General features: G+C 43.6%; 1 protein-coding gene across 8 annotated transcripts in view; it reads left to right on the top strand.

Annotated features, from left to right (window-relative positions):
- Positions 1 to 16,067, top strand: part of KIT (KIT proto-oncogene, receptor tyrosine kinase) — an 85,329-nt gene that overhangs the window by 24,768 nt on the left and 44,494 nt on the right. For all 8 annotated transcript variants that reach the window (XM_060091013.1, XM_060091004.1, XM_060090984.1 and 5 more), the window contains exon 2: positions 13,243 to 13,512. In XM_060091013.1, coding sequence (XP_059946996.1) covers positions 13,243 to 13,512 — 270 coding nt within the window. The remainder of the gene's footprint in view (positions 1 to 13,242; positions 13,513 to 16,067) is intronic.

Raw genomic sequence — 16,067 nt, 5'->3', positions numbered from 1 at the left:
GCAGAGAACGAGGCCTGCGTGATTGGCCCAGGGATCATGGTAACAGCCAGAAAAGCAGAAAATACACATGTTACAGGAAAGGTGTGATCAACACAGGTGATTTATTAGTGCTGGGTTTGTCCATGTGGTTAAGGCAGAAAATAGAGGAGCTGACTCGGCCCCCAGGAGGAAACCGCTCTCAGGAGCAGAGGCTGGAAGGGCCCAAACCACAGGTGAACCCACCCCGGCTGAAAGCCTGCAGAAAGGTGAGCCAGTGTGGGGTGGGAGTTGGGGTGATGTGGCCCAACCCTACCTCTCCAGAGAGGGGCACCCCTGTTTGCTCTGGGACATCCCTTTCTAGCAGCAGGGAGCCTGGTGAATCACTCTTGCTCAGACGTCCATGAGAATGTGGGACCCACATGTGGTAGCACGGCTCCTTTGTGCCACAGATGTTTTTCTGAGAAGAGCGTGTTCAAAGAAAGAGGGGCTTAAAAATAGTGTTTTTACCCCACCTCAGTCACCTCATGGCCACATTCATCACCCCTTGAGGTCAGGCAGTAGCCGCCTAGGCCTCTCCAGCCCAGCCAGTCTGTGTCGTGGTCTTCTCTGCTAGTCACTCCTCTGTGTCCCTGAATCCCATTCCTTCCTTCCTTCCTTTGCTGTTCTCCCTGGCTGCCTGCCCCCTTGGATACTCATCCCCCCCACCTTTTCATGCGAGACCTCTGGCAGCTTCCATGTCTTCCATTTCCCCATCAGCCATTGCCTTCCTGCTCACTGACTTCAGGAGTCCTCCGTCCTCCTTTTCCCCCCCCCCCACTTCCTCCCCCTCCTCTCCTTGACGTGCAGTCAAGGCTCCTCTTCCCCCACATCCCAGGCCTGCAGTACTGTCAGAGATTCTGGCAGGATGGGGTTCTGGTGTGCAACCAGGGTTGCAAATGAGTGATATAAGTTCCATGACTCTCCATCCCTCCTCCCTACTGCCAGGGACCAATCCTTTGTGCTGAAGACTTTAGGGCTGGTTCTCTGTCCATTTCTGTTGCCCCCCCCCCGCTGCCATGTCCTCCAAGATCCTAGCATCCTTCTAGAAGTCCCTCCGCACCCTCTAGCCTGGAATTTCCTGGTTCTCTCTTACCAGTCGAGTCATCACCATCTCCACCCTACTGTAGCCACCGTGGGCCTTGTCATTTCCTTCTCGGCCCCTCTGTTCTTTGCACTCTCCACTCCCTCCCTGGGTGATTTTATGGGCATCCCGGGATACCACCCCCTGTGTGCTGGTGACTATGTCTGTGGCCCTGACCTCCCCTGCTGTCCCCACCCCCATCAATTTGCAGAACCTTCCAGCTGCCACCTGCTGATCCAAATGCCTCTACATCAGTTTTTTCCCCCTGCAGTCTGTTGGCATCCCATCCTCTCGCAGGTGTAAGCCAAAAACAGGGGTGTCTTCTTTCCTTCCTCTTGCTTCCTTACTGCCTAGATCCACCCATGCGGAGGCCCCGTACTCACCCGGTAAACACCCACCTCTCCTGTCCGTCCCATACCTCTGGCTTATGTTCTCATCAGCTCCTGTCTGGACCTAGTCTCCTCACTGTCCTTGTCTCTAGTCCTGTTCTGTCAGTACTGTCCTTCACTGCTCCCAGAGGGGTCCCCCCAAGACACACACCAATAGCTCCCCATCTGGGCAGGCTCACCTCCTTACCATGACAAAGACCCTACTGGGTCTCTGGCCTCACACCTTGATGCTGCAGGGATTTTGAGTGACACCTGACTTCTAAGCATGAGTCTTGCTAGTTCTGTGACATTTGCTCCTGTGGTTCCCCCACTCGATAGACCATCTGCGCCTGCAGTCTGGCCAGGTCACACACATTTTTTAATCTGAGCTCTAGGAATCCTTTCTGACCCCTCTTTTTTTTTTCTTTTTAATTTATTTATTTTTGGCTGCGTTGGGTCTTCGTTGCTGCACACAGGCTTTCTCTAATTGAGGTGAGCAGGGGCTACTCTTTGTTGCGGTGCGCGGGCTTCTCATTGCGGTGGTTTCTCTTGTTGCAGAGCATGGGCTCTAGGCACGTGGGCTTCAGTAGTTATGGCACAAGGGCTAAGTAGTTGGGGCTCGTGGGCTCTAGAGCGCAAGCTCAGTAGTTTTGGCTCACGGGCTTAGTTGCTCCATGGCATGTGGGATCTTCCCGGACCAGGGCTCCAACCCATGTCCCCTGCATCGGCGGGGGGATTCTTAACCACTGCACCACCAGGGAAGTCCCTTGCCCCTCTTCTTGCCCACACTCTCCGTTGCTCTTTTTGTCTGCCCTTGCTTCGTTATATCGTCACTATGTGTGTGAGTTCAGCTTCCCCACTGGGCTGTCATGCCCTGCTCTGTATTCCTGGTCCTCCCAGGCCCCAGGCCCCACCCAGGCCAAATGGTAGGAGCTCAATTACCATTGCATCCATGAAGACACGTTTCTGAAGTGCTGGCTTTGTTACTGAGCCCTCTCTCTTTGTCACTAATGACTAATGCTCCAGTTTTTCTTTCTCTGTCTTTCGGTTCCCTTCTGTCAATTAGTTCATAATCTTTACACCAACATTGAACTATGCTTAAGGAGCTGCTTTTTTAAAAAAAGACTGTGCTGCGGGATGTCTTTGTTATTGATATTTTGTGATTTTAAACTGACTTTCAAATGGCTTATCATTTTATAATGGTCTATTGCCATTGCTTGAAACCCTAAGCTGTCTCGAATATGGAAACAGATTTTGTATAATCACTAAATATCCTGGACCTAATGTAGTACCAAGACCTGGCATGCAGAGAGAAATTTTATTTTTAAAAGCTAAATACAAATTTGCATTGTACCAAGGAATTGTTTTTTTCAGGCCCCGAACTTAGGGGGGTATTACAGTGAGAGACTCAAAGGATGGTGAGGAGACTGTGTCAATTACCTATTGTTTATCTCATGTCTAAACCTGAGTAGATTTTAGCAGTGAGTTCTGCTCAGTTGATTACTTTAAATCTCTATGTTATAAGATTAAAGATATATCTCAACTTTTCTGTTACCCAGAAAATCCTTTGGACAGTGTTCAATTGTGAATTGGAATTCAAGTGATCCATTTAGGACTGTTCTCAAACTTGTCCGTGGAGGTGCTTTTAAAGGTTGGAGGTGGTCGGGATTTGGGTGGTGTGTTTGTGAGTATGAAGTCGTGAGGCAGTTCAATTTCTTTGAAAGCTCATGTCTTCCCCCTGAAAAAAATGCGTTTGATTTTTTTCTTTCTATTTTATGCTGTGTATTATAATATAAAAGGATGTTTACTGTTATTTGTCACTGAGTGAAATTGACCTTCAAGAAGACTGTTAGCGGGCTTCCCTGGTGGCGCAATGGTTGAGAGTCCCCCTGCCGAAGCAGGGGATGTGGGTTCGTGCCCTGGTCCAGGAAGATCCCACATGCTGTGCAGAGCGGCTGGGCCCGTGAGCCATGGCTGCTGAGCCTACGCATCCGGAGCCTGTGTTCCGCAATGGGAGAGGCCACAACAGTGAGAGGCCCGCGTACCGCAAAAAAAGAAAAAAAAAAAAAAAGAAGACTGTTAGCAAACACCCTAGATAAGGAAAGCACTGCTCTGTAAGATGATGTCTCAGATTGTCTTCCCATATCCTGCACCTCTGCATTTCCTATATGTAGTCATTCCTTCGCTGTGCACTTAGTGAGCACATGCTGTATTCCTGATGCCCTGTGAGGCTTTGAGGCTAGTGATGGCTACAGACCTTGCTTTGGATTCTGAGAGCTCACAGTTTGCGGGGTGGGGGGAGTGGGATGGGGTCCTCATAGGATGAGCTTTTCCTCGAATACACATACAAACACGGGCACATGTAAACACACAGACAAAGACTTCCTGGCTCAGCTCTCATGGCCCCTCCCCCTGGAGCTTTTCATGGTCCTTTTGGGCAGAATGATAGCTGCTTCCTTTGAGTCTTGGGACCTGTTTGTGACCTCTCAGTATTTTTGTTTCATTTGTATTAGATTTGTCTCCTACACAAGGCTGAGTTCCCCATCAGCATCTAGTTCACTAACATGGTAATAATTATGCAATAGATGCATGTTGACATGAATGATTTCTTAATGGTTCTGGTGGCGTGGCCTCACCACAGTGGAATGGGGGCCATGCTGGATCCTCCATGGCGTGGCTTCCTCCAATTTGCGTGGGGATCCAGAGTGGATTCACACTCTCCCTGTCGCTGGGCAAGAGCATTTTTAAGGACTTGTGTGGTTTTCACTGAGCTCATACCCCCCCACCACAGCTTTATTCTATTTCCAGTATCATCTACTTGTTTTTAAAGCCTTATGTGTGTTGTGGGCAATTACTATGATCCTTCCATCTTGATTTTTATCCAGTTTACTCCTATGGGAATATAGAAGTGTGTCAGAAACAGTAGGATATACAAATCATTAGCCCTTTTATTACGAATTGTGGTTGAACAGTATGTGAACCAGAGAGGAGCTGAACTGCAATGGAGCTTTGAGCTTTGCCTTATTCACAGCTCTACTTCCCCAAAACTAGAATAGGCCTCTCTGTGTGGGTTTTCTTCCCTGCCATTATTTTGTCTTGTTCCTTATATTTGTGTCCAAAGAGGAGAAGGTTTTGAAATGACTTCCTTACTTTTAACCCCAGCTATAAATTCAGTCTTTGCAGCTTTAGACATTTGTGAAGGGTATAAAGAAAGACCTTAGGAGGAGAGTTGAGACTCCAGATTGACTAACAGTTGACATGGTCCAACCACTACTGAAGGTGATTGGGGAGCACCCTGTGCTCAAGCCAGTCACCTCGACTTACACAGGTCATTAAGAAGCTTGTACTGTAGAAGCCCACTCTGGACTCGAGTCTTTTAAGCCACAGATCACAAAAAATACAGGTCTACCTTGAATGGTTTATTTCACTTAAGAAAAGAAAGATGGGTGGCTTTGTTCTTTTTGATGGAGAAACAGAACTTTTTCTTTGAGTTTTGGTTGACTTTGAGTTTGGGTTGACTGATGGGAGTTCTCAGGCAGTCTGAGCTCCTGTCTTCCCCATACACCACACCCACAATATAAGGCCTGCAGTTTCTAATTTCAGTTTCTTTAAACGTAGTGCCTGTGAGAGAGTCAGAATGCAGAATCCCCCCGTGTTTGTGAAGTGGAGACCCTCCCCCAATCTTCTCATGTTTCACCCACATTTAACCTGAAGTACCTGTAGGGTTTTTTCAGTTGAGCCACCTTATAGAGTGTTGCTTAGTTATCAGAGAATCAACAGCTTTCCCCAAACACACACACACACTCACACACACTCATATATTGCATCAATTTTCATAACATGTACTTATATATAATATAATATCAAGTCCCACTTCCATAAACAGGTTTGAGAATAAAACCAAAGGACTCAGATGGTGTGAGGAGAAAAGCAAAGATGTACAGGAGAAGAACTCTAGTAGCCTTGAGCGTTCAAGTCTCTTGGGCAGTAGTCAGTGTGGTTTAAAATTTCTAGCTTATTCAGCCCAGAGCGCTAAAAGAGGCTTCTGCTCTGAATGGCTACTCTGTATAAGGTAGTAGAGAGCTGGGAAGAAAGAGAGCTGGTGTTCAAGCCCTCAAACACAGCTGTGTGGAACAAATAAAAATAATAACAGTGATTAATTTGTTAACGCTGCGATTTAAGATAAACTTGGGGGGCCCACAGAGGCTACTACTAGAGGTCAGAGTTGTCAGATAAGAAAGAGTCAAGGTAGCTGAGAAAATTTGAGGCTTCTCCTGGGCCTTGAAGAATTACTGATTTTTTAAAAACTTTAGTTTTTAAAAAAATTGTGGTAAAATATACATAATATAAAGCGTATCATTTAAAAGTGTCTAATTCAGTGCCATTAAAGTACATTCACAATGTTGTGCAACCATCACCATATCCATTTCCAGGACTTTTTTTTAATCATCCCAAACAGAAACCCATTAAACAATAACCCTCCATTCCTCCCTCTTCCTAGCCCTTGGTAGCCTCTATTCTACTTTTTGTCTCTGAATTTGCCTATTCTTGATACCTCATGTAAGTGGAATCATACAATATTTATCCTTTTGTGTCTGGCTTATTTCACTTAGCATAATGTTTTCAAAGTTCATCCATGTTGTAGCATATGTCAGAATTTCATTCCTTTTTATGGCTGAATAATATTTTGTTTTATGTATATACCACATTTTGTTTATCCATTCATCTGTTGATGGACAACTGGGTTTTTCCACCTTCTGGCTATTATGAATAATGCAGCTATGAACGTTGGTGTGCAAGTATCTGTTTGCATCCTGATTTCAATTCTTTTGGGTATGGTTGAATTTTACACTAGAAGGAGGTTACAGAGGGTATTTTGGTATTTATCTTGAACTATTGTTAAAATCTTGCATTATTGACTGTTCATAAGTGCCCTTTTCCTCCCTTATTTGTGCTTCTTGAGAGCAAGGACTGTTTCCTAGGTCCAGCACTTAGCAAGGTACCTGGGATAAGTATTTGCTGAATAGGTCCTGGAGTTCCTAGCCCAGGCCCATCATTCATTATAGTACTTGGTGCCCAGAATGGTGGATTTTGCCATCTATCATTTTTTGGGGGGCTCATTAATTAACATGTGTTCAGGAAACAGAAAGCAACTCTTGATATTTTTATTAGCCAAACATAATTAGGGAAGTATATGTTCAAATGCAAAGGGTCCTGATATAGATAAAATACCCATTTCAACAAACGTTTGTTGAGAACTTGCTATGTACCAGATATATTTCAAAATGTGTGATTCCAGAGCAATTTCAGAGGTCAGTTGGAATAAATTATTGGTATTGATTTTTTTTTTTTTTTTTTGCGGTACACGGGCCCCCCACTGCCGCGGCCTCTCCTGCCGCGGAGCACAGGCCCCAGACGCTCAGGCCCAGCGGCCATGGCCCATGGGCCCAGACGCTCCGCGGCACGCAGAATCCTCCCGGACCAGGGCACGAACCCATGCCCCCCGCATTGGCTGGTGGACTCCCAACCACTGTGCCACCAGGGAAGCCCCCGGTATTGATTTTTAAATATAATAAAAGTATGTGTGTATATATGTCTGTGTGTTTGTATATATACATACACACGCACATATATACCTTTTAACAGGAATCTCTAGTTTTTTTTTTTTTTCTTGTGAGAGCATTATAGTTTGGAGACAAGAGAATGATATCCACAGTCCCACTCTGATATAAGCTCTATTTTCATTTTATAGTATGAGTTTGAGGGTTGAACTTATCATTTATTTTGAAAATAAAACCCTGAGTGTTTCTGGGTTTAAAAACTTTATTTTTTAAAACTCTAGAAGTAAAGTGCAAACTAATGATATCAAATTTGGAGGTATCCATAGTAGTTTTAATGGATGAATTAAGCCGCTCCCTTTTCTCAGTGGAGCAGCAGAATAGACAGTTGTGCTCTTTGGGGGATAGGTTGGAAGACTGTTAACATCTGTTACAGGAGCTGGGTGTTTTGGAACCTGTCCTTCCTCCAATCTTTTATATGTTCAGAGATTGAAGGGACTCTTTTTTATGACTATGCTAGGGAAAAAAGTACAATTTAGGATCCTTACCCTGAGGGCCCTAAGACCTTGCAGTAGGTAGAGGAGGTAAGATATAGATGTAGACCACTATGGTACAACAGTAGAAGCCAAATGGGTGATGGGGCTGAACATGTTAGAGGGATTTAGTGGGGACAGGTGATCACGACCTGGAGTGGTTAGGGAACAACAGCCATGAAGACTGGGCTTTCCGTATGACAAAGAGGTGAATTGGTGGAGTAGCTGTGTCCTGGGGACATGGGCAGAGAGATGGGCATAGCAAGGACTGAAGAGTGTTTGCAGCATCCTTAGCTTAAGGGTCTGTCTGACTGGAGAGGCAGGTTGGGTCCAGAGGAAACAGCTAGAAATTAATCCCTTGAAAATGCTTTGTAAGCCGCTCATGATGTCAGTGTTAGCTGCTGCCGCCTCTGTTAGGGGTTTTGAGGCTGGGAGTGGGGTTGTTGAAAAAGTGGTGTTTTAGGCTGATGGGTCTCAGGGTTATGATGTTGGATGATTTGGGGGTGGGGTGAGTGGCGGCTGGAGGCATGGAGATCTTTCAGGAGAGGATGTTGTTCTCTCCATGACATTGTAAATGGCTAGTCTGGGGCAGGACAGCAGGAGTGGAAAGGCATACAAGGATGTGTGGCAGAGGCTGGGGAAAGATTGCTATGATTTTACTGCCAAGGAGGGCAAAGTCAGGCAGAAATCTGTTTGGACCCATTCACATCCATAGGAAGTAAGTCAGGACTGATTGGAGGGAAGATAAGAGATTCTGTTTTTAGAATAATTGTGTCTCGTATTTATTAGGTGTTTTTCTATGTGCCTGAGCACAGTTCTGTGCTTTACATAACAGCTTTATGAACAGGTGCTGTTACTACCCCTACTTTCAAGATGAGGAAACCGAGGCAGAGATGACTGGTAACTTGCCTAAGGATCACACACTTAGTAAGTGGCAGAGAGAGCCAGGATGCAAATCTGTACAGTCTTATCTCTAGAGATTATCATACAAACTGAAGTAAGTGAGAACGAGAAAGACAAATACCATATGATATCACTTATATGTGGAATCTAAAGTATGACACAAATGAACTCATCTACGAAACAGAAACTGACTCACAGACATAGAGAACAGACTTGTGATTGCCAAGGGCAAGGGATGGAGTGGGAGTTTGGGATTAGCAGATGCAACCTATTATATATAGGATGGATAAACAACAAGGTCCTACCATATAACACAGGGAACTATAATTTCAACGTCCTGTGATAAACCATAATGGAAAAGAATATGAGAAAGAATATGTGTATACCTGAATCACTTTGCTTATAGCAGAAATTAACACAACATTGTAAATCAACTATACTGCAATAAAATAAATTTTAAAAAAATTTAGAAACCTCAAAAAAAAATGAGTCAAGCTCTTACCTAGGATGCTTTACTGCTTCACTGTAATAGCTACCATTTATTACAAACTGCAGTGCTGTGTTAAGCTCCTTGCGTGTATTTATCGCATTTGATTTGCATTAGAACTCTGTGAAATGAGGGTATTTCTATCATCATTTTCCAGATGTGGAAACTTGGGCACAGAAAGCCCTAGTGGCCTGCCTTAGGTCACACAGCTAAACCTTGCCTACGTTGGGGTGGCAGGTCTCCAGAAGTCAACAGTATTTATTCAACCAGGTTGTAGTATCTGCATATGCCCTTAAGACCCACTCATGAGAAGATTGAATTGATTGAAATATATTGCAATATAAATTCTTGAGAACTTTTGGATTCAGTTTACTGTCAACGTCGCTCATATGGACTAGGAAGTACTCCTTTTTTATTTTTTTGGCCGTGCCACGTGGCTTGTGGAATCTTAGTTCCCCGATCAGGGATTGAACCCAGGCCCACAGCAGGGAAAGCACCAAGTCTTAACCACTGGACTGCCAGGGAATTCCCGGAAGTATTCCTTTTTTAAAGGGGATAAATAATTGAAATAATAGCGTCTCCATTTACCGCTGTGCCCATTTTCATTATTTAATGCACTGTATGACTTTAAAAATAATCCTATCCACTTCATTCCCACATTCTGGCTCCTCCATTTAGATGCTCAGTCTAGTGGGCACACACAGTCTCGTCCATAGCACTTCTCATACTGTTGGTGCTCAGTAACATTTTTTTTTTAACATCTTCATTGGAGTATAATTGCTTTACAATGTGTTAGTTTCTGCTGTATAACAAAGTGAATCAGATAAACGTGTACATATATCCCCATATCTCCTCCCTCTTGCGTCTCCCTCCCACTCTCCCTATCCCAGCCCTCTAAGTGGTCACAAAGCACCGAGCTGATCTCCCTGTGCTATGCGGCTGCTTCCCACTAGCTATCTATTTTACATTGGGTAGTGTATATAAGTCCATGCCACTCTCTCACTTCATCCCAGCTTACCCTTTCCCCTCCCCGTGTCCTCAAGTCCATTCTCTACGTCTGTGTCTTTACTCCTGTCCTGCCCCTAGGTTCTTCAGAACCTTTTTTTTTTTTTGATTCCATATATATGCGTTAGCATACAGTATTTGTTTTTTTCTTTCTGACTTAACTTCACTCTGTATGACAGACTCTAGGTCCGTCCATCTCGCTACAAATAACTCAATTTCATTTCTTTTCATGGCTGAGTAATATTCCATTGTATATATGTGCCACATCTTCTTTATCCATTCATCTGTCAATGGACACTGAGGTTGCTTCCATGTCCTGGCTATTGTAAATAGAGCTGCAATGAACATTGTGGTACATGACTTTTTTTGAGTTATGGTTTTCTCAGGGTATATGCCCAGTAGTGGGATTGCTGGGTGGTATGGTAGTTCTATTTTTAGTTTTTTAAGGAACGTCCATACTGTTCTCCATAGTGGCTGTATCCATTTACATTCCCACCAACAGTGCAGGAGGGCTCCTTTTTCTCCACACCCTCTCCAGCATGTATTGTTTCTAGATTTTTTGATGATGGCCATTCTGACTGGTGTGAAGTGATACCTCATTGTAGTTTTGATTTACATTTCTCTCATGATTAGTGATGTTGAGCATTCTTTCATGTGTTTGTTGGCAATCTGTATATCTTCTTTGGAGAAATGTCTATTTAGGTCTTCTGCCCAGTTTTGGATTGGGTTTTTTGTTTTTTTGATATTGGGTGCTCAGTAACATTTGATGATTATGATTGAACTTACTGTTAATCTTCTGTGAATCAAGGTTGCTGAGCATCTTCTGATCTGGGGGTGTACTTTGCATAACATCATGGAGCCACAGTTGATGCCATGGTTGGAAGGTGCCCAGATGAAATATTTGTCTAAGTAACAAAGTGAAACTGAGACTGGTCATTTATACACACCTTCAGGGGGCAACTTCATCCCTTCTTTAGAGCACCTTTGGTTTGTCTCTTTCCATGGATTCTGTTTCTTCTATCTTCAAATGCCAGCAGGCCTCCTATTTTTTTTTTTTTTTAACTTTTAACCTTGTTTGACTACAGACCTATTTCTTCTGTGGTTTCTCCTGCCACAGCTCTCTAAGAAGAGGTCTACACTTGCAGCCTTTAACCTTGAAGCCAGCAGAAATTCCCACTCAACTGAAATTGGATTTTCTGTGGTGTCTTTCTAACCAAGTCCGGGGAGGCTTGGTTCATTCCCTTTGATCTTGCTCAGCATCTGCCCTGGGACCCACCCACCTTCTCTTTGAAACGTTTTGTGTGTTGCCTGCCTTGACTCTTTAGCCTCTCCCCTTCCTTTCCAGTGGTCTCATTTTCAAAAATCTCTTTTGACTCTTTCCTACCCCCTCTTAGCTGGTAAGATCGGTACTCATTGTGTTCCTCTTTTGTCTACAAACCCTTTCCTTGGATTATTTGTTCCTGTCTTTTAACTTCACAGGTATTACTCTTCTTCCACCATCGGAATTTCTGGTTGTCAGGTGAGAAGTCCATCTACCGCCCAGGTAGCACCTGGGAGCAGGTCTCTTGCTTCTCCCTTCCCTGTCCCTTTCTGACCCTCGCTTTCTTCTTCTTTTCTTTTTTCTTTTTTTTTTTTGCGGTACGCGGGCCTCTCACTGTTGTGGCCTCCCGTTGTGGAGCACAGGCTCCGGACGCGCAGGCTCAGCAGCCATGGCTCACGGGCCCAGCCGCTCCGCGGCATGTGGGGTCTTCCCGGACCGGGGCACGAACCCTCATCCCCTGCATCGGCAGGCGGACTCTCAACCACTGCACCACCAGGGAAGCCCTGACCCTCCCTTTCTATCTCCATCTCTGTCCTGAACTTGTGGAGAGGCTCCTGGTATGGCCTACTCCTGCTGCCACCCCTTCCTCTACCTGGCTTGGATGGCTTTTGCTCTTCATTAACCCACGTCAGTTCTGTCTCTGACCTTGTATGTGTGCAGGGGGCACAAATCCCAGGCACATGAACCATTCCCCCCATGATCCTGCAGAAGTAGCTGAAAACCCCCCAGGGGGGCTCTGTTATCCTGGTGCCCCAGCCCATCTCACCCAGGTCATATGTGAGTCAACCTTTTGTATTTTTCATGGCACTCTAGCCACTAATGTGCTCTTCCTCTGGCAGTCTCAGATCTTCCTCTTTTTGTCTCAGATCCTTGCTGTGGGTTCTGTGGCTTCTGCCTACCTGAGGACCAGAGCTTTTCACTGGTTTCCGTGAATCCAGTTGACCCCTGGCATCTCACTGTGCATGAGTGTCTCCGTGGCATATATCTCTGGTACATGTCTGTCTTTTCTTTCTCCTCTTCTGATATTGTGAAAATCCAGCCCACTTCTTTTTCTTTAGCCTAAAGCTAAACCTTGTATCTTTGTTTCATTATTCTGACATTGAACACTGTGTACTTTAAGCTCTGGAGTGTAAGGACTGTGTGTCCTATTTATGTGGATTTTCTCCCAGCACCTAACAGTGCTTTTGTAGATCACAAGTAATGAACAGATACTTGCCTTCATGCTACAGATGCATGCGTACACAAATGAATGAATGAATTGGCTGCTGTGAATTTTCTAAGGTTCAAGTTTCATATTCAGAGTCTATAGTTTATATCTTTAAACTAGTTTCCTATGTAGGAAACCTCTCTAGGCATTAGGTTGATAAGGCTGCAACCCAACGTAGGCCAGGAAATCTCATGATCTGATCATTAAAATAAGATTTTCATTTTCTGCCTTATTATTTGAAACTTATAGATAGTCCTTTTTTGATGACCATCACCATATAAGGAGAATTGCATAGAAATAACTGAATTCACAAAGTTTTAAGAAAAAGCCAAGTTAATCATGATCATGTACGTTTTGCTTAGAGTGACAGCCCAGTAGTTTTTTTTTTAATAGTGTAAGATTTTGTTTTTGTTGTTTCTAGACTGGGTGTCAGCATGTCAGTATCATTGCAATGGCCCATGTTCAGAGTGGAAACTTGACCCCGCTGTGTGTTTAACCCAGAGAAGGCCATGGCATCCAGCAAGTCTTGGCTTGCATACCAAGGGTGACCCTCAGGATTAACTGAGGGTTGCAGAAAATAACTTAATTTTCTAGATGAACTTGAGAAACTTTAAAAAGCACTCTCTGCCCGTAAATAGCTGGGCAGCTTTGTCCTATTTTTATTGTCGAGTACACAGAAGATGGAAATCAATATTGGAAGAAATCCTTATTTCGCCTAAGAAAAAGATCACATTCAACACGATTTTCATTTTTCTTGGCAGGCTCTTCTCAACCATCTGTGAGTCCAGGGGAACTGTCTCCACCATCCATCCAGCCAGCAAAATCAGAGTTAATTGTCAGTGTCGGCGATGAGATTAGGCTGTTATGCACCGACCCAGGATTTGTCAAGTGGACGTTTGAGACTCTCGGTCAGTTGAGAGAGAAAACATACCCAGAATGGATCACCAAGAAAGCAGAGGCCACAAATACAGGCAATTACACGTGCACCAATGAAGGCGGCTTGAGCGGTTCCATTTATGTGTTTGTTAGAGGTAAATGCTCAGCTTTCTTTGATGCTATACTTAGACAACTTTATATCCTGTCCTTAATTAGGGATGACATATAGATGGCTGAGTCATGGATAATATATTACTGGCTGGGTCTAGGAAGCATAAGTCAAAAATTTTTATTGTTAGTTTCCCCCGTCTTTTGATACATAGTGGCTTTGGGTATGGCTCCAGCTGAAGGTCTGCAAGGCTGTGATACTCTTCCTAATGAGATTACAATATGGTTTAGCCCATTTGTCCTGGTGATGTGAGTAAACCCTGAGAATAAATTAGGCCCTTTGGGAACGTGGCATTTTAATGCCTTGAGATTCCAGATACTCCCACTTAGTAAAAACATTTCAGGGAACTAAAGGCCTCTAAAGGCCTAAACAGACCAAAGCTTCAAATGAATTGACCCACTTTTAGGGAGTAAATTCCAGAAAAATAACTCAGTTGGCTAAGCACCCCCTGTCCTTCCTAGGTTCTTAATAGAAGTCAGTTCATTCATTTAAAAAATTGTGACCTCTTAGAAACAAAAGGAAAATGTGATGGTTGGATTTCTGTACCTCATCTCATGTGATGAATGCAGTGATTCATCTGTGTTTGTGCTTTTAATATCCTTGTCAGGAGGAGATTTCCTAGGGGGCTAGGGGCAGGGATAACAGAGGAGTCTCTTTTTGCTGATGTAAAAACTGAAGCACTTAAAGCTTAAGACACATACCCACATTATAGGAGGAGAAATAGTTTCAGTTCTAGTCCTGGGTTTGTACCTGGCCTGGGGTCATCCTTGCAACCTCATGCATGGTATTGTGGAAGAGGACCGAATAAACTTATCCTAGATTGTGGATCTGAGCCACCCCTAGAGTCACAGTTCCTTATGGCAACACTTGGATAAGATCGCCTGCCCTGTCTTCCTTATGTAATTGTTATCAGGGAGACAAAATTGTGCAAATTCTAGTTCTGTCAAGGGTTAGTAAAATCGACTCTCATGTTCTCTGTACAGAAGGTTGCCGTGAAACTGACGCTGCCTCTCCTTAGTTTATCTTTTACTCTTTCCTGGGTGGGTCGCTGCAAAGAAAGACGCGTTGAAAAGCCACAGCTAGCCTCCGGGTATGGTTCCATAATTGTTGAGGCAACCATGTTCTGTTCTTTTACATTCAAGAAGGTACTCTGTAATTTCCAGGTGGTAATGAAGTATCATTCTGCTTATTAATAGGATGGGTAGACAGCTGAATAAATAGGGAAACTGCTGCATTAGCCAAATCAGTCTCACAGAGCTCACAGATTTTCTTGATGGGGGAAGTCATCCCCAATAACTTAGAACTATACTTAATTATTACCAATTTAAGATGTTTGGATGCTTAAGTAATTTGTCTTAAACAGCAATGAAGGAAATTGGGGCATTGCTGTAGGAACTATGACTCAAGTGACTTAGAAAGAATAGATGGAAAATTAACCAGCTATAGCCTCGAACCATATTTCAGGCATTATGAGATAATTTGTTTGCAGAATAACTTAGTAAGGCTGGGAGGTGCATAATTTGTTTTGGAAAACTCTTTGAAAATTGGTCAAAATTATATGATAAGTATTTTTCAATTGTGTCATTGATTTTTGTGGAACATCCGATTTACAGATGGAAAGGACAATTAAAAAACATTTTAAATGTAATCTGTTGGCCCAACCCTGTATCTGTGTTATCTTTACACAGTAGAGGCGGCAGCATATTGTGTATACAGAGTGAGGTTTGTATTTGCTTATATGAGGTCCCAGTCGACCGGAGGCTTTCCCAGTCCATGCCTGGTGTCCTGGCATAATTATTAAGAGTACCCCTTTCAGTCACAAGTATCCTGGTTTGGACAATCAAGTATTTGCCATAGCATTTCTGAAACTCATAAGCTCCCCGTTTGCGTATCAATTTATTTGATTTCTAGAAGTTCTATTTATACATATCTTTCAAGGAATATGAATAGAGAGAGGCCCACGTGTTATTTATACTGTGTGGCCTCCTGATAGTTTTCTAGATTCTATTCAGAATCTGGAGGATCCTGGAGACTGGGAACTCTGGAAAGAGGCCCACGCAGAGGGGTTAGGGTTTTGTAGGAATGAAAACACTAAATGACAATTTTATGATGATTCAGTTTTGTTCATTTTCAGTCTTAATTGTACTCTATTGTTACTTATAAGCTGATTGAAATTTATCTTAATGAAGAAAGAATTGTGTGGAAAGTCCCTGTGCTCAGGGTGTTCACCTGGTTGTTCTTAGGAACTTTCTGAAACACGTGTTGTTATAAACAATGGAGATGCTGGTAATTCTCTCACTTTATAAGGAAAAACAACTGGACCCCTCCAGCTCATTCTCCACATTGATGTACTCTGCACTGTTACTACTGATTATCATCCAAGCTTCAGGCTGACCCATGGGGTTCCCATATTCCTTTCTTCTTAGCACATCTTGAGTACTGATAACATGGGCTAGTCCCCTTTTTAAACAATTCTTATTTTTTTCCCTTTCCTCTCATTGAATACCCTCACATGGCTCCTAGATCGTGGTCATTTTGCCT

Source organism: Mesoplodon densirostris, chromosome 1 (genome assembly GCF_025265405.1).
Source record: "Mesoplodon densirostris isolate mMesDen1 chromosome 1, mMesDen1 primary haplotype, whole genome shotgun sequence".
NCBI classification, from domain to species: domain Eukaryota; kingdom Metazoa; phylum Chordata; class Mammalia; order Artiodactyla; family Ziphiidae; genus Mesoplodon; species Mesoplodon densirostris.
Note: the sequence above shows the minus strand (reverse complement) of the source record. Positions and strands in the feature narration are given on the sequence as shown.